This window comes from Oculina patagonica, chromosome 13, assembly GCF_052425735.1.
Source record: "Oculina patagonica isolate OP01 chromosome 13, crgOcupat, whole genome shotgun sequence".
NCBI classification, from domain to species: Eukaryota; Metazoa; Cnidaria; class Anthozoa; order Scleractinia; family Oculinidae; genus Oculina; species Oculina patagonica.
Genome location: NC_135770.1, coordinates 32,921,068 through 32,947,809, shown reverse-complemented (window position 1 = coordinate 32,947,809; position 26,742 = coordinate 32,921,068). Strand labels below are relative to the sequence as shown.

At 41.4% G+C, this 26,742-nt stretch overlaps 5 protein-coding genes and 1 long non-coding RNA gene across 6 annotated transcripts in view; 5 read left to right on the top strand and 1 right to left on the bottom strand.

The window, feature by feature from the left end:
* LOC144635601 (polypeptide N-acetylgalactosaminyltransferase 2-like) overlaps window positions 1-2,527 on the top strand; it is a 3,163-nt gene extending 636 nt beyond the window's left edge. Inside the window, exons 2-5 of the mRNA XM_078494691.1 lie at window positions 4-23; window positions 446-572; window positions 1,511-1,630; window positions 2,432-2,527. Coding sequence (XP_078350817.1) covers window positions 4-23; window positions 446-572; window positions 1,511-1,630; window positions 2,432-2,527 — 363 coding nt within the window. The remainder of the gene's footprint in view (window positions 1-3; window positions 24-445; window positions 573-1,510; window positions 1,631-2,431) is intronic.
* LOC144635275 (uncharacterized) overlaps window positions 1-6,499 on the bottom strand; it is an 11,521-nt gene extending 5,022 nt beyond the window's left edge. Inside the window, exons 1-2 of the long non-coding RNA XR_013567339.1 lie at window positions 6,396-6,499; window positions 5,830-6,230 (exon numbers count right to left, since the gene is read on the bottom strand). This is a non-coding gene — a long non-coding RNA (uncharacterized LOC144635275). The remainder of the gene's footprint in view (window positions 1-5,829; window positions 6,231-6,395) is intronic.
* Window positions 1-26,742, top strand: part of LOC144635160 (uncharacterized) — a 335,656-nt gene that overhangs the window by 112,906 nt on the left and 196,008 nt on the right. The window lies entirely within an intron of this gene.
* LOC144635196 (crt homolog 3-like) lies at window positions 5,747-11,593 on the top strand. The gene is made up of 7 exons (XM_078494275.1): window positions 5,747-6,230; window positions 6,396-6,570; window positions 7,361-7,547; window positions 8,629-8,825; window positions 9,431-9,590; window positions 10,181-10,326; window positions 10,757-11,593. Exons 1-7 carry the CDS (start codon window positions 5,885-5,887, stop codon window positions 10,899-10,901), a joined length of 1,356 nt encoding a protein of 451 aa, XP_078350401.1. The 5' UTR covers window positions 5,747-5,884; the 3' UTR covers window positions 10,902-11,593.
* Window positions 14,858-19,894, top strand: LOC144635600 (crt homolog 3-like). Its single transcript, XM_078494690.1, has 7 exons — window positions 14,858-14,896; window positions 15,090-15,685; window positions 16,814-16,988; window positions 18,543-18,739; window positions 19,106-19,265; window positions 19,564-19,712; window positions 19,861-19,894. The coding sequence occupies exons 1-7, from the start codon at window positions 14,858-14,860 to the stop codon at window positions 19,892-19,894; spliced, it is 1,350 nt and encodes a 449-aa protein (XP_078350816.1).
* LOC144636962 (crt homolog 1-like) lies at window positions 22,712-26,523 on the top strand. The gene is made up of 2 exons (XM_078496155.1): window positions 22,712-23,439; window positions 26,148-26,523. Exons 1-2 carry the CDS (start codon window positions 22,898-22,900, stop codon window positions 26,347-26,349), a joined length of 744 nt encoding a protein of 247 aa, XP_078352281.1. The 5' UTR covers window positions 22,712-22,897; the 3' UTR covers window positions 26,350-26,523.

Sequence of the window (26,742 nt, the reverse complement as noted above, 5' to 3'; positions counted from 1 at the left end):
GAGAACGTCTATCCAGATCTTCAGTATGTGCGATCCTTTCAATAACGTACTTTCTTCCTTGCCTATCTTTTTAGATTATTGAAAGCTGAAAGTTTTTGCCTTCACTGGTCATATCAGCGATGCTCGTATACTGAAGTATTTGAAAAAGTTGTGGGAAATAAGGATTTAAAATGTTTCGATTTGGAGGTGATACTAATTTTGCCCGTGATGGTCTTCGCAGACCTCTTAGACCTACTTTGAGCGCTCTTTTCTTTCGCTGCTAAAGAAACTTCTCAGTGAAAATCGATTCGAAAAATTCCATACTTAAGACGTAGTTTTGTTTTGAGATACCCCACCGCCTACCTCTAATTTGTTGAAAATTTGAAAATTGGACTTAATTGCATTTAAAATTGGAGGTTTAGCTTTTCGCATTCTATTGTCTTAATTCTTCCTGTTTTGATTGTAGAGTGCCCGAGTCTCAAGATGTATCATTTGGTGAACTAAAGCAGGGAAAGAAGTGTTTGGATACGCTTGGTAGCCAGGCCGGTGGTTCTGTCGGCCTGTTTGATTGTCACGGACAAGCAGGAAATCAGGTACAGTGTATTGTGTTACTATATTGCGTGAAAACATGGCGTAGGAGGAAAAATTGTTCAGTTTGGCGTGACAGTAACGCTGCTTGGTGTGACAGTTCAGAAATCCTATGACTCTTGTGGTAGCATGGCAGATGTTAATTGAACTACTGGGTAACAAAATCAATCTAACGTCCCTATGGCTTAAAAAGCGTACACAATACAATCTTGGATTAACAATTTCGCACGGTTCCGAAAATTTGGATCGTTGTTAATTCAAATATTCAGCATAATTTATGTTCACTGCAATTTGCAGAACGCGTAATAAGCTGATCTTAAGGACATATATTGTATGGCTGTGAGGTCATCCCATTCTATAAACTGCTATGAACTTTATTGTGCCCATTTGCCCCTTTCCAGCGTGGCTCATTGAGCACGTAGCCACCCCTTTTGTATCTTTACAAACTAGCCAATGGTCTGAGAACTCTCCTGTCTTATTTTACTTGCCATTTCTTTATCTCAATCTGGTGCATAAAACTGCTTCATGCCTTGGGAATGTTTGCTTTCCCAATTGCCACGTTGACGTTATTGGATTTAAACATGAACATCACATGCAGTCAAACTTCTTTAATACGGACCAAAGGAGCAGAGCTTATTATCCGTATTATAGAGGTAGATATTATGTAAATTCTAGTTTCTGTGGGACCAAGTGAACTTTGCTATCGCGGTATCCTTTATGTAGTTAGTAAATCATTTCCCCAAACTGGTGGGTCTTGTGTAAGCACAGAAAATCTCTGGATGTTGTCCTTCAGTCGAAATTTAGAGAAGATAATGTTAAAGCGTCCTAAAATCGTACACTAAAAATCCTAGCTTTTGCCGGTCCACGGCATCATCAGCAATTCAGGGATAGAAAAAACGAAAATTCCGTCCACGTCAATAAATGGTCCTTATTTTTCCACCAGGAATGGGCTCTCACGAAAACCAACTTAGTTCGCCATCATGACATGTGTTTGGCGTTGAAAGACCCCGCTCCAGGGAAGCCAGTAGCTATAGAGGGATGTCGAGATGGAGACGACAAACAGGTTGGTATCCCTGTGACAGTGAAGTTTCTGACCACAGGACTCCGTGAAGATGCACAGCTACGTTTTATCCCTTGCATTTGACCGTTTTATGATACCTTAATAGCTTAGTAAAGTAGAAAAACTCCAAAGGAACACGGGTGGTTGTTAATGATACTAGTCTAACGCAGATACAATGTAAGCGTCCAGGATTTTTGTCAGGTTCCCCTTTGTCGTTTCCAATAAAACTGAGTAGAGAGAGGCACTTTGAGATTAAAGTGTCTTGTCCAAGAACGCAACACAGTGACCCCGGCCAGGGCTCGAACCCCGGACCTCCCTGTGCGGGGTCCAATGCACTTGCCATTAGGCCATCGCATATCATACAATAGTGACCTTTAGATCACAGTATCAGAGTACGAGTTCGAGATTGAGTAAGGCTACGACTTTTCAAAACTAGTGCTTATTCTTTCGGTTATCACATTTCACATCAATCTTGTACCGATAGTCTCCCTTTCAACTGGTCAGCAACAGGGAGGAGTAATGGCTGTGAGAGCGTAATTGGATTGAAATTCGAAAGTCGTACTCGATCCCGTACTCGTACTCCGATCTGAAGGTCCCTTATAACTTTATTGGCACATCAGTAAACTGCGCAATGTAATAGGTCCGAGGCATGTCAGGTTTACAAAGCCTGTAAAAAAAGCTTCCAGGTTGGGGACAGAGGGGGGCGAGAAGGGGGACTCCTCGACCCCCCGCCCCTGTATCCCTCACAACCGGGGAGTCTGTTGACAGACTAACCTTTACACTGTATGTTTATGTGTTTGACAGCTGTGGGAGCACACCCCTCAACGCACGTTACGTCACAAGCAGTCAGGACTGTGCCTGGATAGCAAAGACGTCAAAAGCGGACAACACGCACTTTAAGGTGGGGACACACTAGGCGATAAGTCGCTGCAACATGTCGTGGGGACACGTTGCTGCAACATTTTGTCGCTGCGATCAGTCGCATGAATTCAAACCAGTTTGAATTCGTGCGACTGATCGCAGCGACAAAATGAGCGAAAGCAGCGTTGTCGCAGCGTGTGCACACTTCTGCGACAAGTCGCGGCGGCAAAATATAAATTAACCAATGAGAGAGCGTCATGTATTTTCGCCATATTGAATTGGAAAACTAGTTCGCATTCCTCTCTTCCAAATTTGCTGCGTGTGCACCGAACAAACACCTTGTCGCAGCTTCACGACTTCACGTTTCAACTCTGCTCTCAATAGGAGATTTTTTTTTAAATATCATTTAATAATGAAGAAATTTTTATGAATGATAATTTTTTTTTGAACTTTTAGCTTTATGACGGCGCATCATAGCCAGGGATAGTTAGCGTTTCGTCGGCTTAAGATCTATGTTTACACGGAATAAAGTGATTTTTGTTTTGTTTTACAAAAGAACCCAGTGTTGTCAAAACTTCATGGCCAACAAATTGTAATAGGTTTTTTTTTTTACCAATCAGCGAGCGTGTGGAATCCTAGATATTTTATAGAAATAGATTAATAAACACAGGACAAATGTCGTTTGATTTTTACAGGCTTCCTTTAATCATCTGTTTTTAGACAATTTCACCACAAAGCAGTAAACCAGAAAGCCAAATAAATATGTCTTTGAGAAGTTTGCAATTAGCAGTTCATTAAATTTTGTGCACGAGTGCACAAGCTTCTTAATCTTCGATCTCATATTTCACTGCGGTTTTCGCAAGGAGTTCGGAATTCTTTCATGTAAATATATGGTAACTCAGTCGGGTGATCATAAATTTGGGTTTTAAACATAATGTACAATCGGCAGCGAGTGTAAGCGTTTAGGCTATGCAACGTTTTCTAATTTAAAACGCTTAGTAGTCTTGTCAGTTTAGTGTTTTCGTTATTTATTAGAAAGCCAGTAAGATCTTTTTTTATGGAAACTAGATTTTAAAAAAATGTAAATGAGAGGGCTGGTATAAGTATTTAATAGCGACATTTAGCACCATGTTTTTGTGCGAGTACCGCAAGCCTCAAGAAGTCACGTGACTTTGCTCATCTGCGGTTCACGTTTAGGCGGGAATTATCTACACAGAATTGAACCTTTGTTTTAGACAGTGACAGAACTCACCAAAATGATCTTCCTCGTCCAATAAGAAACGAAAACGTAAAATAGTAAGTTACAAAGGGGCAACCATTCTGAAGTTACTAACGTTAGAGAGTGTTAGGCTTCTTTTTATTCATGTTCCAACCCATGCACCACATGGCTGATATGATACCCTTTTGCATTCTCTAAGATTTTAATGAAAAGGACAGAAAGAAGCAAACAAACAAACAAACAAGGAAATAAGAGAGAGATCTGGAGGAGAGTAAGCCCGCTCTCCCCAGTCCTCCATCTTCTTTCTGTCCTCGATTATTGGTTCTACAACATAGTCAACTCTCGCCTTGCGGACACCCCGCTATTGTGGACACTCCCTATTACGGACAAAATCCAGATCCCCGACGAAAGAGGTTTGACTGGAAATGACACCCGCTATTGCGGACTCTCGCTATAACGGACACTAAAACAACGCCCCGAGCGTGTCCGCTATAACGAGAGTTGACTGTACACTGAAGAGTCTCAATCGGACAAAGGATAAATAACTTAGCCTGTGAATACAGCCACCTCAGATCGCTCCCGGCCGGTTGGAAGGCGGCTGTATTCGCAGGCTGCAAATAGCTGTAAGTTGCGAAAGTTGTTGATTCGCCAAACCCTCTAGAATCTTTTCTTTACTTTTGTTAGAAAGAAATGAATAGTTTAAATAATGTTTGTAAACGTTATGTCACATAGAAGATATTTTAATAAAATTATGTCTTGAAGAGTATCGTTAATCGCTGACAATTGGCAATTGCTTCCCGCACAAAGCGCGACAAGTAACAATGTAATAGCGTGACGAGCTGAAAGTGTAACATGCCAAAAGCGAACTAGAATAGCACGCAGGTCAATGCGTTTTTCAGTAGCCGGATTCAAAACTTAATAGAAGTTACGGATGAATTTGTAAGTTTTTGTGACCCCAAATAATACCCAAAGGTTTTTACGTGGTCTGACTGGTCACTACTGGCGTGAAAAATGAACTCACCTTTTCGAAAGCGTTCAGGCTGAAGCGGAAGATTGAGAGGCGTCAGTCCAGCCTCCTACGTAAACGTTCTTTTGTCTTGTCATGCAATCCCCCCCCCTCCCCCAAGGTAACGAGGCAAGGAACGTCTGCGTAGGAGGCTAGCGGAAGCGGAATGTAATTAGCTTCGTCGTGTTGCGTGACTATCGCACGTCACGTGTTACACCTTATGACCAAGCGACATCATGGGTATTTTTAGAATGACCTGTACATTAAAATGACATTGGATGGCATTGATCAGCATCTGAAATTTAATCCAGTGCATGTTCTCCAACTCGAGATAAAATTATGTATATTCCGTGTCTTTTGCGTCAGGAACTTTTGTACATTGCGTAACATGTGACAAGCACGGGATTTGTCTGACGCAAGTTAGCATTTACGATCTAAGGGCCTGTTTACATGATTCCGGAATGACTTTCATTCCGGAACGAGTTCATTCCATCCCCATACATTTCTCTGTATCTGTTTACATGATACCGAGACGAAAGTCAAGTCATTCCGGAATGAGTTCATTCCGGTTTTCATTCCGGAATGAAAGTTTCGTTCTGGAATGACATTTCATTCTGGTATCATGTAAACACAGAACGAATTTCGTTCCGAGATGAAATCGCAACTCATTAAACCGCATACGGACTCCACAATTTGAATTCAGAGTGAAAAAAAGTAATAGCATATACTGTTTAGCCCAAAGAAGCAGCTCTTTGGTCAAATTACTCGTTAAAATTGCAGATACGGCCATTAATGGCCACAAAAACATGTTTGCGCGAAACATGCGCCATCTTGTTTTGATCTCGCGCGAAACATGCGCCACCTTGTTTTGATCTCGCGCGAAAACCGCGCACGTGAAAATGCCTTTGGTTGAACCGGTCGACTCTGTCATGTAAATGCAGAACGAACTTCATTCCGGAACGAGTTTCGTTCCGAAATGAAAGTCATTCCGGAATCATGTAAACAGGCCCTAACTAAACACCTGTACTTAACCGCATCCCCCAATACACGAAAGCCTTTTTCACAGCATAAGTAAAACTGAAAGGTACTGAAGCCGAAACAACAGAAAACAAATACGACTTTGCTATCTGTTGACTGCTCAGTGCCACTGTAGCACAGCTTGCCAGAGTAGATGGATTCTTCGGGAAGCAACCTGTCCCAGCCAAATTACACTGACAAGAGGGTGCAAAGCTTGGCCTCCGATTTCGCACCTTCGCGCCCGGTGCCTCTCTACGGAAAACCGAAAACGGTGAAAATAGGATCCGTCGAAATCCCGTTGTTCTGGGCAAACTTGTTTTTCGCTTTTGTCGCTGTAGCCGGTCAGGTTGGTCAAAATGTGTCGCTGCCTCTGTGGATCGACTCTACAAATGGAAACAGATTGGGGCGATCGGTTGACAGTTATTTTGTGTTATCATTTGCTAGTCTGTCATTTGTCGTAATCTTTGGACTGGGAACACTGTTCCTTCGAATCTTTTCGCCTACAGGGACGGCGGAGCCGGGGGGGCTGGGGGGGCTTTAGCCCCCCTACATTTCCGAAAAAATAAAGACTTAGTAAGAGAACAGTCTCTTAAGCCCCCCCACTTCAAGTCACTAGTCAGCCCCCCCCCCCCCCCCACCTGGAAAAATGCTCCGCCGTCCCTGGCCTAAAGATATCGGCGAAACAGAAAAAGGCTTTCCACACTTGTTGCTGTTTTTGGTCGGCCTCTGCGATGCATTGAACGGAGCGCTGGTTGCTTTTGCGAGTAAAGGATCGAGAACGCCACCGTATCTTCAAGCCATTCTTGGAAACTTTATGATTCCTTTGACTATATTATTCAGGTCAGTGAATTCTCATTTCATTTAAACTGTTTTGAATATGGAAAGAGTCGCGCATGAATTCCTCGGCACGGCAGACATCACGCAACGAATTTGTCGCGTGGGAGTAGTGGGCGAAGATCACGCGATTGCCAGAATGCTGTCACGTATTCAAATAGACTTACAAGGTTTAGTTTCAAGTCAAGTTTATTTACATTTTACTATACATAAAGAAAAAAAACGTACAGAATAGAAGGTAAGGTGGCAAGGAATCCTTGTAAACTTTAACTGAACACTTTTCTTTCTTTCAGCGATCAGCCTTGTTAAGGCCTGTATGTGTAATTTTCACTTTCTAGATTCCAACTGGAAGCAACAAATCACGCTGAACTGAAAATAAAATAGATGCCGTTTCAAAAGTTTCTCTTTCAGTTGCGAATACTTACGTAGGCATAAACTGATAGAGAGGTTTTCCTAAGTGTCGAAAGTTATTCGCGTTTGCTTTGGTTTTGCATTACTACGCTTAGTGATTGGTTTAAAAATCTCGTGGCACTTCGCAGCCACTCAGAACTAAAACCAAAACCAATCGTGTCTCGCTCGCGCGCGTTTTCCCGCGCTTCGTGCTGGCCACATGTACTTGCTTCGAGTTTTTGTTGTTGTTGTTGTTGTTTACTGGATTGTCTGTTTTTTTGTGATTGGCCAGAGTAATTACTTTGCTTTTGGTTTTACAACACTCATTGGCAAACTTCTCTATTTCTTTTACCGATTCTATGGCCGCATTTCTTAACAACAATTTTCCATGTTCTTTTTTCATCAGGCTGCTCATTGTACGCAAGAAGCCGACCCTTGTAAAACTTCTGTGTGGTGTCGCTGTAGTTGTTGGTCTTTTCATTTGCCTCATCCCAACAATTTTTCCCCGCGTTGATCCTAAAGCCGAGAAAGCAAAAAACGAAGCTCACGGTGTTTCGAGAGTGATGTGGCCAATAATTTTCATGCTTGGATTTGTAAGTGAAATACACATTACAGTGGAACCCCGATATAACGATCCTCGATATAACGATATTCCCGATAGTAACGATGAGAATTTAGCGGACCAAACGTAAAACCCTCCCGATATAACGATATTATCAGTACACAGTCCCATTTTATTTGCCTAACATCGAATTTAGTGCAATAACATTACGGTAATCGAGTCATCTCTAACGTTTCTAAAAACAGCTTTGTACGATGATATACGAAAATGATACTGTGTTTTAAGCCTTCTTATCAAAATTATTCTCTTTATCCTCCTCTAATATGCAGTAAAAAGTACTTGTTAGGTTTACCCCGATATAACGATATTTTCGGTTATTTTACGGCCATATCGTTATATCGGGAGTTTCGATATAACGATTCCTCAATATAACGATATTATTTTACTGCTTCCTTGGTATATCGTTATATCGGGGTTCCACTGTAACTTGTTCTAGGCGTTCGGTTAGTTGTCTACATCTACATTTATTAAGTTGATAAAATCTTGTAAGACATCACATCAACTACAAAATAAAAGCCAAAATAAATACAAAGTGAAGTAACCTGCTTTCAGGCGGTTTTTTTCCTCAAGTTAGTTGGGGCGCAACGCAAAAAACTGAACTTTGTCTTTTCTTTTCTTTTCTTTTCTCATTTTGTGAATTTATCTAAAAGTGTAATGTTTCTCTTTGAACCATAAAGCCGGGCTTACAAGGGCAATTTTTATGTGGCAAAATATATTTATACTTGGACAGCAGAGATACGCACAGAGATACGCGCGCACAGTGCTTAGTGGGAGTTAACTTATGGGAGATTAGGGACCACATATGCTGACGCAATATTTGCCACATTTTATGTGAGGAGTCGTCTACACGAGCAATTTTCGTGACAACTTTTATTTGTGACATAAAAGCTAACACGCCAGCTTGTCAACAAATATATTGGTCACAGGAAAAATGACCATTTATCTCATCTACACGAGCAAATGAAAATTGCTCGTGTAAACTCGCCTTACAAACGACTTAAAATAAGTGGTTTTTTTTTCTTTCTTTCTTTTTTTTTCTGTTAATTTTCTAGGTTCCAGCGGCCATTATGAACGTCCTTGAGGAGAAAGGAGTGAAAATGGAAAACAAAACATCGAGAAAAGGAGTCAACTTAGTTTACTTTCTGTTTTGGACGTCTACATATCAACTTCATTGCGTTGGCTCGCTTTTCTGGTTAGATATTCTGCCGTGGTATGGAAACGTTGACAATATCAAAGAGTTTGGAAAGAAGTACGTTTTTTTAAACTTTTCTTTGTTGCTATGTTACTGAATCATCCTTTAAACAAGTTTAAGTATTGTAAAATATTGTTAGGACGTTTAATTAGGATCTCAAATCTCATACAAGTACAGTGTTACTATAACAGGGAATAGATTTTTAATAGTTTTTTTGTAAATTCGTGTATAAGGCGTTCTTCTTGATTTTGTGCAACCCGCCCAGACCCCGCCCCCCACCACCATGTTCTTTTATAAATGCGTTTGAACATCAAAAATATTCAACCCATTTATAAGTGTAACGTCTCGACGGAAAGACTTGACTGGTTTAAAAAACACTGGACTCGAAGACGAAAAAACGGATAAGGCAACATTGTATTTCTAAGAGTTCTACAAGGATGACAAGGACATGATTTAGTTGTCGTGGTTTGTTTGTTTGTTTGTTTTTGTTTTTGTTTTTGTTGTTGCTGTTGATGTTGTTTTATGGCGGGGGGGGGGGGGGGTTCCAATGAGCAAAACCCTTGGGTACCGGGCGCCAAACCAAAAATTTAAAGACCGGCCCAGGGCTTCTGCTTTGGGACCAAGACTTACTCTTCTTGGACTCTTGGATCTCTCATTTGTAGTTGGTGGTTTGGAATCCAATGTTTCTTTGGCACAGCAGGCTGCGATGCTACATCAGGCACCAGAGGAACCATGTTCATTCTCATGTACGTTTTATCTTATGTTGGAGGAGCAAATCTGTTGAGACACGCTGAGGGAGCAACTTGGCTAGCCATTGTCACGGTAAGACATACCAGAGGAAGAAAATTTATCTTTACAACTAAGCTTTTATGAGGTCCATATACTAGCAGTGGTGGCGCTCTTTTCTTCAATTGACACGCGCGCGATTCGATTTGAACTTTACACTACGCGGCAGGCGGCAATATTTCAACAGCGCCGTGGTAAGACAAGCTGCCCGCTTTCAGTGCACCATCGTCCAAGAAACGCATAAGAAAATATGATTTCATTACTTAGTAGAACGCTTGCCGAATCGGAAACTTAGCGAGACGTGTTAATTACAGCGTGAAACTTGGACATTCAATAAGTTCTTCGTCTTATTTATAGCTGTCGCGACTTCGCTCGCCTAACTCGTGAGGTCGACTTTTGGCAAGTCTACGTTAATCTTCGCTTTACAAGTTCACACCAATCACACGTAGCCGTGTGTCGCAAGAACAAGAGAAATTGTCTAGTGTAACTGAAGTCCAAAACCGTTAACTGATTGTGAGCGAACTTAGTAAGCAGCCAAACTATCAATTGCGATGTCTTATCGATATATAAGGGGGTGCTTTTGGGAGGATTATGACCTAATCTTTTACTTGTTCCATATTTGGTAGTCACTCGTCACTCCTCTGGGATTTCTGTTCTGGACTTTGTTCAGCGAATCACCATTCAAGTGGCAGCCGGAGGGTCACGTGAGCACTTGGTTCAGTATCGGTGCCCTGGCGATGATGGTTCCAGCCATCTTCGTCTACAACATGGGGTAAGACATAAGCTGTTTTATGTTTTTTAGCCGGTGAGCAGAACTTGTCTGCTATGCGATGTTGTTTCAAACAGGAAGGCTATTCACCCGAACTACCTTGTGTCCAAACCAATGAGCGAGAGTAAAGACTCCTTCCGTAAACCAGGACCTATTAGAAGTGAAACGATTTTTTCTTTTTTTTCTTTTTCTTTTTGTAACGAGATCTGTTAAATAACCCTGAGCCATGATTTTCAATGGCTTTTAAGTCATTGTGTTAAAACATATAAAGATCATCGCAGTTATGTCCGCAACTTAACCAGTTGCGAAAAGAACTGAAGTCCGAAAAAAATTCAGGCTTGAATTTTTTCAAATTCAAATGTATGATATTTCATATATTCACTTTCACATTTACAATGATATTTCTTTTTCCTCTTTTTCCCCTTTTCCGCAGGGCGCCTGAGATTTCTCTAAGCCCCGAAGAAAATCGCCGAGAAGAGCTTTACTACTCCGATTCAATTAGTCAGTACCACTCAGACCCCGGGCCAGAAGAACCTCTTCTCGCCGGAAAAACAAACTCACCAAGATACATCGTGTAAAATGACTTTAAAATCTGAAGCTATAAACTTCCAAAACTGTCTTGAAGTCTTTCCAAAACAGCGGAACTTTGATTTAACGAACCTCTTCATAACGAATTCCTGGTTACGAAAGGAAGGCTTTCCTCGCCCCAGTTGAAGTCAAATATATGTAAAAGGATCTTAATACAACGAAACCTCTTGATAGCGAACATATTTTGTTAGTCCCATGACCGTTCGTTGCATCGAGGTTCCAATGTATTCCATTCAGTCCAGACATGCATTTATTTCTTCCGTCACTCAAGAGTCGTCAAGTCTGAAGTTAGTCCTAAAAAGTTCCGCTTTGATGACGTAACTTTAGTTACAAAGACCCTAGTTGTGTCTTCTGATTGGTTGTTACGGGCGCGAGATTTTTTTTAAAACCAAGCATCAGCGATAAGAGAGCCTGGGATCGAGGTTGGCAATAACCAATCACAGACATTAAGCGGATCCTTCATAGCTACGTCATCAGCACGGAATTCTTCGGGTTCGTTCTCTCGAATTGAACGGAGGGAGTAGCTAAGTGTGCAAAGCGAGTTGTATATTTTTTCACCGCCTGGACAGTGCTGGCTACTAATCACAGGAGGTCAAACCTTTCCAACACTAGGCATGACCCTTCTATACAGGATATTACCAAAGTATGTAATAACTATAGAAAATAAACATGAAATACCTTTTCAGCAGTAAAATCTGCTTCGATCTCTCAGAATTTACGTCTCGCTGGGACAGCAGGTAGCATCGCTAGCTGCAGAATTTGGAGCTTAAAACTGAAAGCGAGCAGCCACATGGGCTAAAAGGGAACACTTTTTCATTCACTTACCGGAAAATTACGGTTATAAGTCCTGGGCTTTTTCAACTTCGTAAGGGGTTTTGGGGAGCGGAGGGGCTTGTATCCGGGAGGGTTTACAAGCGGGAATAAGGTATTTCGAAACAAGCCACGGAAGTGTTGATCGAAACACGCGTTTTTAAGTTTAAAACGCATAATAAAAGCAACATTTAGCCCTGTTTAGTACTGTCTACAGCATTGGGGGAGGCGCGGTGGCCTAATGGTTAGCGCGCTCGACTCCGAGTCGAACGGCCCGGGTTCGAGCCCTGGCCGGGGCACTGTGTTGTGTTCTTAGGCAAGACACTTTACTCTCATAGTGCCTCTCTCTACCCAGGTGTATAAATGGGTACCGGCGAATTTACTGCTGGGGGTAACCCTGCGATGGACTAGCATCTCATCCAGGGGGGAGTAGCAATACTCCTAGTCGCTTCATGCTACGGAAACCGGGATAAGCTCCGGCTGTATGGGCCACTTGGCTCGGACACAGACTTTACCTTTTTTTTTTTTTACAGCATTGGGGGGGGGGGGGGGGGGGGGGGGGGGCTTATAATCGGATTTTTTTGTTGTTACCAGGTAGATGGGCCTAATTTGGAGGGGCTTATAACCGGAATTTTACGGTATTTCTATTTAAGAAATTTTCAAATGGTATGAATTTTTCGAGATGAATTTTGCAATGTGACGAACGCTAGAATAACAATAATTTTGATACAGTTAACGCTGAAGACGATACTGTTGAAACTTGAAGCCTGTGAAGACGATCGCGAGCGACTGGGGACGAGGCAGAGACACTGCCAGGACCCATGACCGGTAAGTTTTTGTTCAGTGATGAGTGACGCTGACCGCCTAATATGGAAAATGAAGTAAATAAGGACACGATGGTCTAATGGTTAGTGCGCTGGAACCGAGCGGTCTGGGTTCGAGCGCTGGCCGGGGTCACAGCGTTGTGCATGTTCTTGAGCGAGACACTTTTCTCCCATAGTGCCTCTCTCACCCAGGTATATAAATGGATACTGGCGGTAACCCTGCGATGGACTAGCATCCGAATTAGATGGGAGTAGCCCGGGGTATCCAATCGAACGTTCGGTAATCGAACTCAATCGAACACCAATCGTTCGATTGGGTTCGGTAATCGTACAAAATCGAACTCACAATAAAATTTGGTCAATCGAACTCAATCGAACGTTCGATTACCGAACAGTGAACAATCGAACGTTCGATTACCGAACAACCAACAATTGAACTCAATCGAACGTTCGATTACCGAACTCCTGATTGTTTATACTGCGTACATATTGTACGGTGCACCGTTCCCCTAATCTTTTTTTGGCGATTCGCCATACCCCGGGATAGGACGATTGTCTGCACAATAGCCACGGGCACACCAGCGACGCGACGTTAATTCTGCATCGATTGATTTCAAGAGCCACGGCTGGGGCAGTCGAACAACGTACTCGTCCGAAACTAAAGTCAATTTTGCATGCAATTTTTTTTGCTTATTACGATAATTTCGATCTTAAGAAAAAAAATTGTTTTACTTGTTCACTTGTTATTTTTGTCATCCATGTTAATAGTAAGCACTTCCTGCAATGTAATTGTTGTCATGCTGGAAATTGCTCTTCTCCTGTCAACGTCGCTTTTGGCCGCCCTTAAGGATTTGGACAGACTGATGACGCCAGCGTTTTGGCTACTAATAATGATTCTTCACATATTGAACACAACTGCCTGTGTTGCAGTGAATGAGATGATGCAACTTCTGTTTGAGTGTAACGGTGAAAAGCAGGGCAGAAACCATATCCTTCCTTCTAATATAGAAATGTAAACAATAGTGCATTTCAGTTATTTTACCGTCGTTTTGTTCTCTTCTACCAAATATATTTTACTAAACATTGACATTCAGCTCGATATTTGGACGTTTTTATATTTATTCCATTCAATAAAAGTTGATTTTGATTAGTCCTGCGTGATTTACTTATCAAGAGAAATATTCCGAACAAAATCGAACCCGATTGAGTTCGATTGTGTTCGACTGGTTCGAAAATCAAACTCACAGCAAAATAGATGTTCGATTTTGTTCGATTACCGAACCCAATCGAACGATTGGTGTTCGATTGGGTTCGATTGATTTTTGGTTCGATTTTGTTCGATTGGATACCCCGGGGAGTAGAAAGACTCCTAGTCGCTTCATGCTACTGAAACCGGGATAAGCTCCGGTCTGAAGGATCACCAGGCTCATACGCAGACCGTAACTAAATCTTTCTATCTGTGATGATTATGTATACAGCCCGGGGGGGGGGGGGTACTCCCTATAATGGCCTATACGGGGAGGCTCCGCCCGAAAGGGGTACCTTTTTCAGGCTTGAGGTATATGAAAGGGTAGGAATTTTACAAGTTTTGGTATACGAAAGGGTACGGAAATCTGTCATTTAGGTATTTAAAAGAGCCTTTAATTAAAATATTTCGAACAGACGCAATTTATGGCTGTATTAATTTAATGTATTAAGCGCTACGTGAAAATGACAAGAAAACGTCCCGTTCTAAGTCTATGCCATGTCTTTTAGGTATATGAAAGGGGTACCCTTTTTCAGTAAAAGGTATACGAAAGGGGTACAATTTCTGTTAAAAATGGTATATAAAAGGGTAAGGGGTCAGAGCTCGGGGCGGAGCCTCCCCGTATAAAACTTTTTTGAGTGCCCCCCCCCCCCCGGGGTATACAGTTTCTTTCAACGACTAGCTCTAGGTCTGTTCCTGAACGTTAACTTACTATTGCTCAGTCTGAGCAGTAGTCGTCTCGTTTGACTGCAAAAAGAATGATGCAGCTAGGCTAGCGCTGAGTAAACAATATAAACGATTATCTCAACCAAAGTTGCAAAATTGGCTGAAGCTTATAATTAGTACGCCGCCATTTTTGCAAGCTCGTCGAAATAAAAAGAGGATAATACCAAGAATGGCAATAGCCCGTTCTCTTGAAGCTCAGTTTTCGAGTGTTAAAATTAAATTAGTAAAATTTTCTGCTATTGGATGAATTCATTGTAATAAAGTTATAAAAAAAACATTTTTTTTTTTTCGGGTGTGTGACTGGCGAACCGGAACGGCTTTTTAATTTTCATTGGTACACATGCAACAGGAAACACTTCAGTGTACGCCAATATATACGGTATCTTTGAGTTCCGGGGAAGTTTCGACAAAATCGTCGTAAATATAACTCCACACCATATATAACAGATATAAACATTTTTCTAACCCGAAAAGTCAGCAACAAACTAGTCCAGGTCACCCTCGTGACTACCAAGCCCAATCGGGGTTTTCTTGGAAAGCGAAATACATCCGGTTTCTCAGTGTATATTTAGCTGATCAGCAAACAGATCAGATCACCGATTTACTTCCATTCGAAGGAACGCCGATTAATACAGCTAACATGGATTTTTAGGGAAAGCAGCCAATACGAATCTAACTTCACCGAGTCGTTAAATAGCAGCAGTTCGCCTTTGTTAATTCCTACAACCCCTCCTCCGCAGCCGTACGAAGATCGAAGAACATTCAGTATTGGATCCTGGGAAGTCAGCCTCTTCTGGACAAATTTGTTGTTCGCTTTTATCACAGTAGCCGGTCAAATTGGTCAAAACGTATCATTACCTCTGTGGATCCATTCGATAAATGACAAGAATAGTACAGCGCCAACTGTGGACAGCTATTCTGTGTTGTCATTTGCAAGTCTGTCGTTTGTTGTGATATTTGGTCTGGGAACTCTGTTCCTTCACGTATTTTCACCCAGAGATATAGGCCAAACAGAGAGGTCTTTTCCTCACTTGTTATTATTTTTAGTTGGCCTCTGTAATGCCTTGAATGGAGTGCTATCAGTTTTTGCAAGTAACACTTCGAGAACGCCACTATATCTACAAGCAATTCTTGGAATCTTGATGATTCCTTTAACCATTTTATTCAGGTGAGTAAAATATTTTTTTCGTCACGCAATGGATCACGCGATGGCGTCATCGTCACGGGACAGTAACACGCAAAAACCCGTATTAACACGGCTAAAAATGTCTTGTTTACTGTATAGCCGTGGCTTGCTGAGGTTTATTTTCTCAAAAAAATCCTGTAATGAAACAATTCAAAAAGTAGAAAACTAATGCCAACCCTGGGTATAAATTTACAGGTCTACAGCCTTGCTGCACTGTTTTAACATATTAACTCAAACTGGCTGAATTTTTATATTTTTATGACTAGATTTGTATGGGCGACGTATACTGATTTGTTGTTTACGCATATTCTATTTCCCCTACCCAGATCTACAGGAGAGTTTAAGTTACAGGGTGAAAAAACTGTTTCTTGAGGATTGGCCTGAAGAGTGGTATCAAATTTGTTGTCAGGTCTGATTTAGGGAAGGGGAAAATCAAAATTTTTTCTCCCAAAAAGGGTTCCAAGAAGCGCGCAGCACACGCAACCAAATTTACGGGGATGTTAATACTTCCTTCGTCCGTCCGCCCGCCCCTCCCCACCCCCCAATTCTTTGTCGCCGTTATTTGGGGCCTGACGCAACGCTTCCGTTTTAGAGTAGCGTTGCCTGAATAAACTTCACCTATAGATTAAAGGGACTGTGTCAAGGATTACGGATTGCGAAATGCGTTTTTGAAATACTGTTGGGCTGAACAGTTTTCAAAGTTAGCCTCGTTTGCTTGTAACTTTAAATCATAACGCCCGAAAGACACATTTCAAGCGAACAAAGCTTTGGTTTTGTCATTTAGATCCATAGAAGTAATTTCTTTGCAAACATAAAGTTTCATAGCAAGTATTTGGCAAAGCTTAATAAAATAAACTTAACTCAGCCGTGACACAGTCCATTTAAATTAAGAAGCGAAAAGATCAATACTGCCAGAAGTACATAAGATTATGTACTTCTGATACTACATATTTACAGGCAGTAGCTAAGAAAAGAGGTAAATAGTTTTTTTATAAAAATCGAGTAAACAAAGTAAATTAGCGTCCTTTTTCAATACAAGTAGGCGGGATTTCGAACACAACTCTTCGTCGCATAGCATATCACTCCTGTGATTTATTCTTTTATTTCTAGGCGGCTTATTTTGAGGAAGAAGCCTACTCTCAAAAAACTTCTTTGTGCTGTGACTGTGACTGTTGCTCCCATTATTTGCCTCATTCCAAAATTTGTCCCGAAACTTGATTTGAAACACGGAAAGCAGGAATCTGGAGTCCATAGTGTGTGGCCTCTAATATTCACAATAAGTTTTGTAAGGATATTTAATTCCTTTCATGTAACAAGTGTGTGTTTTTTTCCGCCTCTGTCTTAGGGACGGACCATTATTTTTTTGGAGGGGGGGGGGGGTGAAAAATATTGAAAAAAATTGTTTGCTGGGCCTGGAAAGACAAAATAAATTGTTTGCAAACACGATATGTATAACAAAAAATAGTAAGAATTTCGAAAAAAAATGTTTGCAGAGGTGCATAAACTAAAAAAAAAAGTTTGCAGAGGAAAATTTTTCATCCCCCCTCCAAGAAAATAATGGTCCGTCCCTTATGCCCTTTGCTCAACTGGGGGGAGGGGGGGGGTCAATTTCCCAGAAAAAATGCAACAAACTGGTTGTAGCAGGCCTAGTCTATACCATTCCGAGACGAATTAAACGGGGAGGCTTCCGTTCCGTTCGGTGTACAAGACCTTCTATAGGCTTTACGAATAACAGGGCTGGTGGGGATTTGAGGCATTGGAGTAAAAAAGGTAGAGAAAACTATATCTGGTCATTTAGGTAGTGAAAAGGCCCTTTCAAAATTGCTTCAACAAACGCACCAAGCTTATTACTCATCCAAGTATTTTTAGGGGCATATGTCAACTGCTGGTATGAAAAAAGGGTAGCCTGCGTAGCTGGCGGTATTGTTGGACGAGGTTGGGAGACTGAGTAAATTGTCCACCCCCGCCCCACCTTCTCCTTGGGGTCGCAGGCCCCCACCATTTAATGCTTCTTTAGAGTGGAAAAAATATCAACTGACAACTGTAACTGACTAGCTCAAACTTATATCTTTATCAGTAAATGATCATTTTTTAGCTACAATAAAATATGCCTCTTCCTGTACATGCTTTCTTCGATCCAACGTTTGCCCGCAGGCACGCAGACCTCATGGCCATAGGCGTACGAGGCGGGGGGGGGGGGGGGGGGCAGGGGCGAGGGGCTGCAGCAGAGAGTAGCTATAATCACTTTCGATTTTTATCGCAAATTTGTGTTACCCCTAAGTGTGATTCAGATACAATCATTTTGAAGTAAGACGAAAATTGGCGAGGGTGGCCAAAAGTTAGGGTTCTCCATAGCTCGAGCGTTTGGGCGCGGTGAATCGAGCATAAGACCTTAAAACAAAGCTGTTACAGATGTGATGAAGCTAGTGCTTTGACTCAAATGTTAAGTCTTAACACGCTTTTACATATCTTTCAAGTGAGGGAATGTAAATTGGCTGCCCAAAAATACGTTAATTTTTGCTGAACTCAAGAGTGGATAAATAAAATATATCCGAAGAAAAAAGGGTACAGTGCATTGACATCTTCGGACAACGCCACTAAATTAATAAAAAACTATCATTTCCTTAAAGCAAGCAGACAAGTTGAGGTTTGTACACAACTATTTCAATGCACGTTTCGTTTTCCATTTTAAATTCCTCTTTATTGGGCTTTCAATGCATGTCAGTATTTTTTGGGGGAGCAATTAGGTCTCCCCCCCCCCCCAGGTCTGAAGGTGCCCGTACGCCTATGCTCATGACTATAATATCCTGGCGTTAATATTTTTTGTTAACAAAACCAGGTTATGGCAGCCATAATGAACGTACTTGAGGAAAAAGGAGTAAAAATGCAAAATGAAATGTCAAGAAGAGGAGTCAACTTGGTTTTCTTTCTGTTCTGGACATCTGCGTATCAATTCCTTTGTGTTGCTGCGTTGGTCTGGGTTGATATTCTGCCATGGTTTGGAAATACTACTAACATGGATGAGTTTAGAACAAAGTAAGTTGTTGTTGTAAATGTTGCGCATATAACCCAATTGAAACTTAAGCCAAAGAAATCGTGAGTGGAAACTATTTGTGTCGTCACTCAGTGTAGAAGAAGGAAGAAGTTCCATAACTTACGACGGGTATGGACCGAGTCGTCGAATTGCTTACCGCGTACGGATCTCAAACTCGATTAATAAGTGGTCTGAAAGACCAAGCTTAGACCAGCTTAAGGTTCGGCATTGATCAGAGATTTTACGCAATTACCGCCTCCCGAGAATTACATGACGTACTAAGCCGCCGGATTAAATGATTGCCAGTCTGACAAATCTGATTGCTAGGAAAAGCTAAATATTTTTTTTCTAAATTTCTATGGTTGTAGTTGGTGGTTTGGAATTCAATGTTTCTTTGGCGCAGCAGGCTGCGATGCTACATCGGGCACCAGAGGAACCATGTTCATTCTCATGTACGTTTTATCTTATGTTGGAGGAGCAAATCTTTTGAGGCACGCTGAGGGAGCAACTTGGCTAGCAATTGTCACGGTACGACATGTTAGAACATCAACAAACGTCCATCAAATAGTGTATACGAGGGTTTAGATGGGCCAAGGAGGTCTACAACTCTACATAACAGCTAACATTTAAATTAACGTTAAATATTTCACTTAACAATAGAAAGGCACGAGAGTAAGAGTGAGAGCGAGAGCAAGAGAAAAAGCGAGTGAGAGCGTGACTTCGTAAGATGGGATTCAATTTGTCATTGCAATGTCCACCTTTAGTTCCATTGAAATTCATTTACCGGTAACTTATAACATTTTTAAGCAACTTTGTTTTATTTCAGTCACTCGTCACGCCACTGGGTTTTATTTTCTGGTCTTTGTTCAGTGAGGTACCGTTCAAATGGTACTCAGATAGTCACGTGACCCCTGCAGGGTTCGGTGTTGGCACGCTCCTGATCATGTTTCCCGCCATTTTAATCTACAACATGGGGTAAGAATACGTTAAGGGAATATTCTTTTACTTAAAAAAAAAAAACATTTATTGTCCACTCACGGTTAAAATGTTACTGTTCTAAGCTACCGTTAAGTACCAAAGATGGCCGGTTTTTATTAATTACCTGTATACTGAATATTTTTAGGGCACCAGAGATCTCGCTGAATGATGGCAATTAACCAGTAGAGGAGAAGAAATGTAGCGATTCTTGTTTAATACAGTGGAACCCCGGTATAACGATATGCCAAGGGAGCAGTAAAATAATATCTTTATATCGAAGATCGTTATATCGGGGTACTACCCATACATTTTACTATAACATTCGTCGTTATAGCGAGAATATCGGATATTGGAGGCCATCAAGTGAGTGACCCGGCGAATTTAGTGGGACAGTTAACCGAGCAAAGACTGGAACTACAGTAACGGATTACATCATTTAACAGAAGAGTTGGCAATCACGTTCCCTTCACCGCGGTCAAACGTCTCAGGCAGGTTTTCTTTCCATTTCACCGTTTTTTGTTCAAATTGAAGTGTTATTACGAGCAAGGATAGATAAAAATAATTGCCGAGTGAAAGCATAATCCCATTCCCTCAGGTAAACCAGTGTTTTTACTTTTTAAATGTTTCGCATCCGAACCAAAGGTGCTTTGACAAATGGCGCCGACAAGTCCGCATATCTCTATTTTCAAACACGTAGAACTTTTTTAGTAAAGCTCCAAAAAACTTAGTAAACCCTTAGGATACCGGTTATGTATCGAACTTTGAACTGTGAAAATTAAAACCTTATCTTTGCAGTACTTTTCTTATTTTTTGCATATTTCTGTCGTTTGACCGCGGTGGACACGTTCCCAGAGCTCGCGTCCCTCTTAGACCAGCGGTCGAGAAACGTCCGTAGCCGCTGGTCTTGGGGGACGCGGGCTCTGGGAACGAGAATACCACAAACGCTAGTTTAGGCCAGTTGTCAGAGAAAATTAACAGCTACTGTACAATAAGTTGTTGCTGCAGTGTTGTTAAAATCAGCGTTAATTTGTGTTGTTTCAAAATAAAATTAAAGCGTCTTCTCGTGTTTTCTCTTCTATAATTAGGTTTTTATAACTTTTATTTTGTCACGGCTCTCAACGGTTGAGAGCCGAGGTCTTCTTTTTCGAAAATCACTAACAGTAAGTTGCTCGCCACTGAAATACGGGATTTTCCGCTTAGTAATAAGTTTGTAAGGCTTTCCACAAGTTTCACACCGACATTTCTTATAAAGTTGCTCGAAATCAGTCTCCAAACAGCGCGGTCGCTTAAAGATTGCGCCACCCCCATCAGAGTCTATGTATTTACCCCTGCAACCTGGCGAGGTTGGTGAATAATTTGATCCTTAATTTCAACAGGGTTTTAGTTAACGATCGTTAGCCACTCTGAATATACATTTTCATTCGTGCTTTGATTTTTATACAAAATACAAACACTGTTTGTATTATTGGTTTTATAAGTTAGCCAGTTATGCCATTCAAAAGCCGGCTTGAATAAATTCTGCCCGCAGAAGTTCGAGTGTAATTTACTTCTCTGGAAACCGAAAATTTTGCTGGCAGAATTCCTCGTTTTCGTGCAAAATTTGAGCGGAATACGGAAACAACAGTTGCATCACAAAAAATCAAAAAATTACCCTTTGATTCGCATTTCGTAATCGCAGAGCATTTGCTAAAATGCGCCCACGACCGCGAACTTGACAGCCCATTCTCAGCAGTGTTACACAAAAACGCCAACAGACGCACAAACAAGTACGTGTATGGCAATTTTGCTGAATGAAGTCAGCCCGGGGGGGGGCTACTCAAAAGCGTTTTGTACGGGGAGGCTCCGCCCCGAAGTCCAACCCCTTACCCTTTTATATACCATTTTGACAGAAAAGGCACCCCTTTCGTATACCTTTTACTAAAAAAAGGTACCCCTTTCATATACCGAAAAGACAGGACAAAAGCCTAAAACAGGCAGTCTTGATGCCATTTTTATGTAGCGCTTAATAAATTTAAATGATACCTCCATAAGGTGCGTCTGTTCGAAATATTTTAATGAAAGGCCTTTTTATATACCTAAATGAGCAATATTCCTACCCTTTTATATACCTTAGCTTGTGAAATTCCTACCCTTTTATATACTTGAAGCATGAAAAAGGTACCCCTTTCGGGCGGAGCCTCCCCGTATAGGCCAATATAGGGAGTGCCCCCCCCCCCCCGGGGAAGTCAGCCACAAGGAGAAGAATTCGAGCACAGTTTGGTTACTCGTTGCCCAGAATTTAAGCAAAAATACGATTTTTAAGAGCATTATCACTGCCGACAGACAGGTTACGAACAAATTATTACTGTTAAAAGTTTTACGCCCACTGACCCCTCGAAGCGAGACATGTCATTGGTTCTTAAAACAATAGCTAACAGGTCTCAAATGCCCCCAACCCACCAACCATAGAAAACAATATTGTTTATAACTGCGCTCACTCGTGAGATATCGATTTGAACACTCGAAGATAAATTTCACACTGACGGAATTTTTAACCTTGTTTCCTTTTCTTGAACTTATTATGAAGCAAAATGATCCCCCGCTATGGGTACCGGCAGACCTCGTCTTCCTCACATTTAATTTTTTGTTCCAAATGTGTACTGAGTCCCGCAGGGGAGTTTCGTCATCGCGCCCAGTATGCAAGTGTCCCGGAAGCGTCACATGACCCTGAGCAGTGTACTCTGGGGTGTACACTGAGTACGTTTTTTAAACTCCGTTTTTTGTGAAAAATGGACACTTCTAGAAAGATTTTCGGCTTGTTGCTGGCTTAAGTTTTCTTTTATATTTTAAACGCATTTCATTCACCAATTAACATTTGAATTCTGGGATATTACCCCACATCACTCAAGCTTCTCCCCACCCCTACCCAGTCAATCTGAGTCTTTTTTCTCACGTGATTTCGAAATGATGTTAGCCAAATTTACCTTATTTACCCGGCCTTAAAACACCTGATAAATAGGTTATACCCGGGTACATACCGTTGTCTTACTGCCTTGAAATGGAGAAATCGACACATTTTCTGTACATGTAATTTGTTTTTCAGTCGATTCATTTCAGTGCTATTGACGAATTTCTCGTTGTTATTCAACCGAGCCATTCAACCGTGGACTCGGAAAAGAAATTAATATTTATATAAAGCTGAAATGTCGGTCAACAGTGACTCTTCTATGAACAGTTTTCCTAAAGAACATGAACCTCTCATCAACAGCAGTGTTTTTACAGGCGATCAAAGGGATTTCTTGATCAGGGAGCAAGAACGACGGCTACGCAGCAGAACTTCATGTTGTTCTTTGAGCAGTTTAGCCACCATGTTGTTTGCATTTGTAACCGTGACAGGACAGGTAACGCAATACGTCACTTTGCCTTTGTGGATCGACTCGACGACTTCAGCTCCGCAGAACCAAACGGTGAATTGGAAGCCAACTCTGGACAGCTATTTTGTGGTATCCTTTGCTTCTCTTTCGTTCGTTATCGTGTTTGGTTCAGTGTTAGTATGCAGTGACTTCATTTGCCCAAAATACTTGGTCAAGACTGACTGGAGATACCGTCGGTGGCTGTTGTCTGTGGGTTGCTTTCAAGGTGTCTCTGCAATGTTTATCGTGTTTTCTAGCAGTGGAAGCAGAACTCCGCCTTATTTACAAGCTATTTTTGGCAACTTTTCCATTCCTATAACACTGATATTAAGGTAAGCAATTGGGCAACAGACCACATCATCTTGCAGGCTGTTTTTAATTCTTAATTTAATATAAAAGTCCTCCTACATCCGATAGCCTGCAAAATGCGTCTGGATTCGCAGGCTACCTACATCCAAATAAACTGTATTTTGCGCCATGAGTGTTAAGTAGAAAGTAAGTAGTGTAAAAAGCATCTCAGACGTGGAACTGATAAGCTGCATGCCTTGTCTCTTCACTCCAGAATGACACATTTTGAATGAAGTCAAAACATTCCGGGCTGAAGACTCAGTTGTTCAAAGGGTCATGTAGCTTTTTACTAGATAAATCTCTACCTAGTTAACTGGATAAGTGCTAACAAATTTAAAACAAACAACTAAAGTAAGCTTACTGACAGTGTACTGATTCTGTTAGATGTTTTATAATCTGGTGGGTGAGCATTATTTATTAAATAAACCCCTTCAGGTGGCTGGTGCATTCTCGCCCCCATTCTCTATTTTCCAATTGCCCATAATACACTTTGTTTGCCCCCCAAATTTTGCATAAACTATTGTTTTCAAATTCTCTTGGGAGGACTGTGTATTTCCAAAACAATAGTTTATGCAAAATTTGGGGGGCAAACAAAGTGCATTATGGGCAATTGGAAAATAGAGAATAGCCCTTTCGTTTCTCTTAGCTGGCTGGGCCTTGGCACGAGGAAACGAAGGGCTCTGGGGACACAGAACTTCCAGTCCTAGATTCTAGGACTTCCGGTCTTCATGTATGCAGTCATGACGTTTCAAAAGAATGTATGAGAGAGTCGTTTGGTTTTAGACTTCCGTTTAGGAATTCCTTGTTCCAAACAGCCAATAAAAAAAATTTGAATTAATTCAAAAATCCTATGTCCCCAGAGCCCTCCGTTTTCTCGTGCCAAGCCGGCTAAGAGAAACGAAAGGGCTATGGGGACGAGAATGGTGGCTGGTGGAGGGGTAGTCAGGGGGGTCTGGACCTCCCACTTCCCATACCTCCCCCCCCCACCTTTCCGTAGTTTCCACTAGTTTGTCCCATTTTTATTGCAAAATTATATAGCAAAATGTTGCAATTTTTTGTTTCAATTTCTCACGGTTCAGACTACCTTAGGAATCCCACTTCCCACCCTCTTTTCTCCCACCTCCCACGCCTTTTCTCACGGCCTCCCACCCTCCTGTCCCCCTCCACTGGCTGGTATATTGGAGGATAATGCCCAAGGCAGAAAGATTGTCTAAAAAATGAACAGTTGGCAAAGAAGCAAAGCTTCGAGGGCAACTGTGGAATGGGTTCATTTATAACCCTCCAATAATTGATTTCTGAAATGTGCTTTATTTATCACCAGTCAAAAGGAAAAAACTTACAGTGATAATCACAGTTTAACTACAAATTAATGGTTTACATAATTTTTTTTGACATTGTGGTTTGATTAAAAAGTTAGAGCTGGAAAGGTGACCTTGTTCGTTTGCTTTAATGTACAGTTGTCTATAAAATCCAGCAATGGATATCAAATCAGATAGGGTATAGTATAGATTATAACCCACCCATTAATGTTTGCGTGTGCTTATTGGACAAAATGCATCACTTGGTACGAATCGGCTGACGGGTATCAGTGACTATACCCCACCTGATTTGATATCCGTCACCCAATTTCGTAGGCAAGCACAAAACAAACGAATGGATGAAGTTAGTCAATTCTTTAATAACTTTTAATGAAATCACAGAAAAAATCACGTAAACCATTGAACTTACATTTGTTTCAACCACAGTTACACAGGTTTATTACCTAGGTTTCTTCCTATAAATTTACTGGAGATAAAGCACGTTGTAGGAATTAATCAGAGGGTTATAAATTAACCCCTTTCTGGCTTGCTGGTATATTGGAGGATAATGCCCTTGACTGAAAGATTGTCCTCAAAATTTCACAGTTTAAAGCCCTCGAAGCTTTGCTTCTCAGCCAACTGTTCCTTTTTTCATCAATCTTTCAGCCTTGAGCATTATCCTTCAATATACCACCTGCTGAGAGGCGTGGTGTCCTAGTGTTTAGTGCGCTTGACTCCAAGTGAACAGCCCGGGTTGGAGCCCTGGCTGGGACACTGCATTGTGTTCTTGGGCAAAACACTTTACTCTCACAGTGCCTGACTCTCCACCCAGGTGTATAAATGGGTTAACCAGTGAATTTACTGCTGGGGGGTAACCCTGGCCTGCGATGGACTAGTATCCCATCCAGGGAAAGTGGCAATACTCCTAGTCGCTTCATGCTACAGAAACCTGGATAAGCTCCAGCCTGTATGGGCCACTTGGCTTGCACAGACTTGACCTTACCTTAACCTATATACCAGGTGCCTGCGAAGGGGTTTATTTACTAAATATTGTCTGATACCCGTCATCTTATTAATCAGTGGATTATAAAATAATGGCCATTATCCAGCCTTCAAACTGGTGGGAAAAGGTTATTCCTATTGTTAGGTAAAGCCCAGCCTAGGCATTCTCTCTTGGTTCAGTGCCCATGCAAAGCTTGGGGCAGGAGCTTTTTCGGTGACGTTTAACCACTCACAATGGAGCCCAGACTCCCTTGATCTATGTTATAATCTATGTTGATTGGCTTGTCTAGAATTTTGTATTTGTTAATGCAAATTAAACCATCACGATGATAACTCGCTCACAGATTAGTGATCAATTTATTAAATTGTCTTTATTCTGAATGACCTGACAGGTTCCTCCTTTTAAAGAAGATTCCCACAAGAAGAAAATTTTTATCTGCTATTGCTGTTGTGGCTGGTCTTTTCATTTGTCTTATTCCAATGTTCTCTCCTCAAATTGACCCTCAAGGCACAAGTCATCTGGGAGGAGCCACAGGAACTGGAAGAGTCCTGTGGCCTTTAGCTTTTATGCTTGGATTTGTAAGTAGGAAGTGAACCTATATTTAGCCAACAACCATTTATTGCCCAATGTTATATAAGCATGCAATGCATGCAGGTGATGATGTAATGAGCATTTTTCATGCACTGTACACTGGGCTTATAGTGATAGTTGATATACCTGCTTGTGCATTAACAAGATGCCTATTACAGGGGGTCGTTCAGTCTGCAAACTGCCATATCTTTCTCTTCCAAAAACCTGCAAATTTTTTTTTCTCCTTAAGACCAAGACCCCCATATATTTCTTGACTGTTAACTGCCAGAACATAAAGAATGTGCCCGCAGACCGACACTCATAGTAGATGTAATCCGCCAGACAGCCAGGATATAATAATTATAGACCCTCTAACAAGAAAATTGAAGAAATTGTACAAATCTTTTTTAGTTTTT

Excerpts from the sequence above, each read along its gene's own strand:
- LOC144635196 (XM_078494275.1), top strand. The coding sequence starts at position 5,885 with ATGGATTCTTCGGGAAGCAACCTGTCCCAGCCAAATTACACTGACAAG. Across the intron at positions 8,826-9,430 it reads ATCAAAGAGTTTGGAAAGAA|TTGGTGGTTTGGAATCCAAT; the intron begins GTACGTTTTTTT and ends TCTCATTTGTAG. Across the intron at positions 9,591-10,180 it reads CTTGGCTAGCCATTGTCACG|TCACTCGTCACTCCTCTGGG; the intron begins GTAAGACATACC and ends CATATTTGGTAG.
- LOC144635600 (XM_078494690.1), top strand. The coding sequence starts at position 14,858 with ATGCAACAGGAAACACTTCAGTGTACGCCAATATATACG. Across the intron at positions 16,989-18,542 it reads TAATATTCACAATAAGTTTT|GTTATGGCAGCCATAATGAA; the intron begins GTAAGGATATTT and ends TAACAAAACCAG. Across the intron at positions 19,266-19,563 it reads CTTGGCTAGCAATTGTCACG|TCACTCGTCACGCCACTGGG; the intron begins GTACGACATGTT and ends GTTTTATTTCAG.
- LOC144636962 (XM_078496155.1), top strand. The coding sequence starts at position 22,898 with ATGTCGGTCAACAGTGACTCTTCTATGAACAGTTTTCCTAAAGAACAT. Across the intron at positions 23,440-26,147 it reads CCTATAACACTGATATTAAG|GTTCCTCCTTTTAAAGAAGA; the intron begins GTAAGCAATTGG and ends ATGACCTGACAG.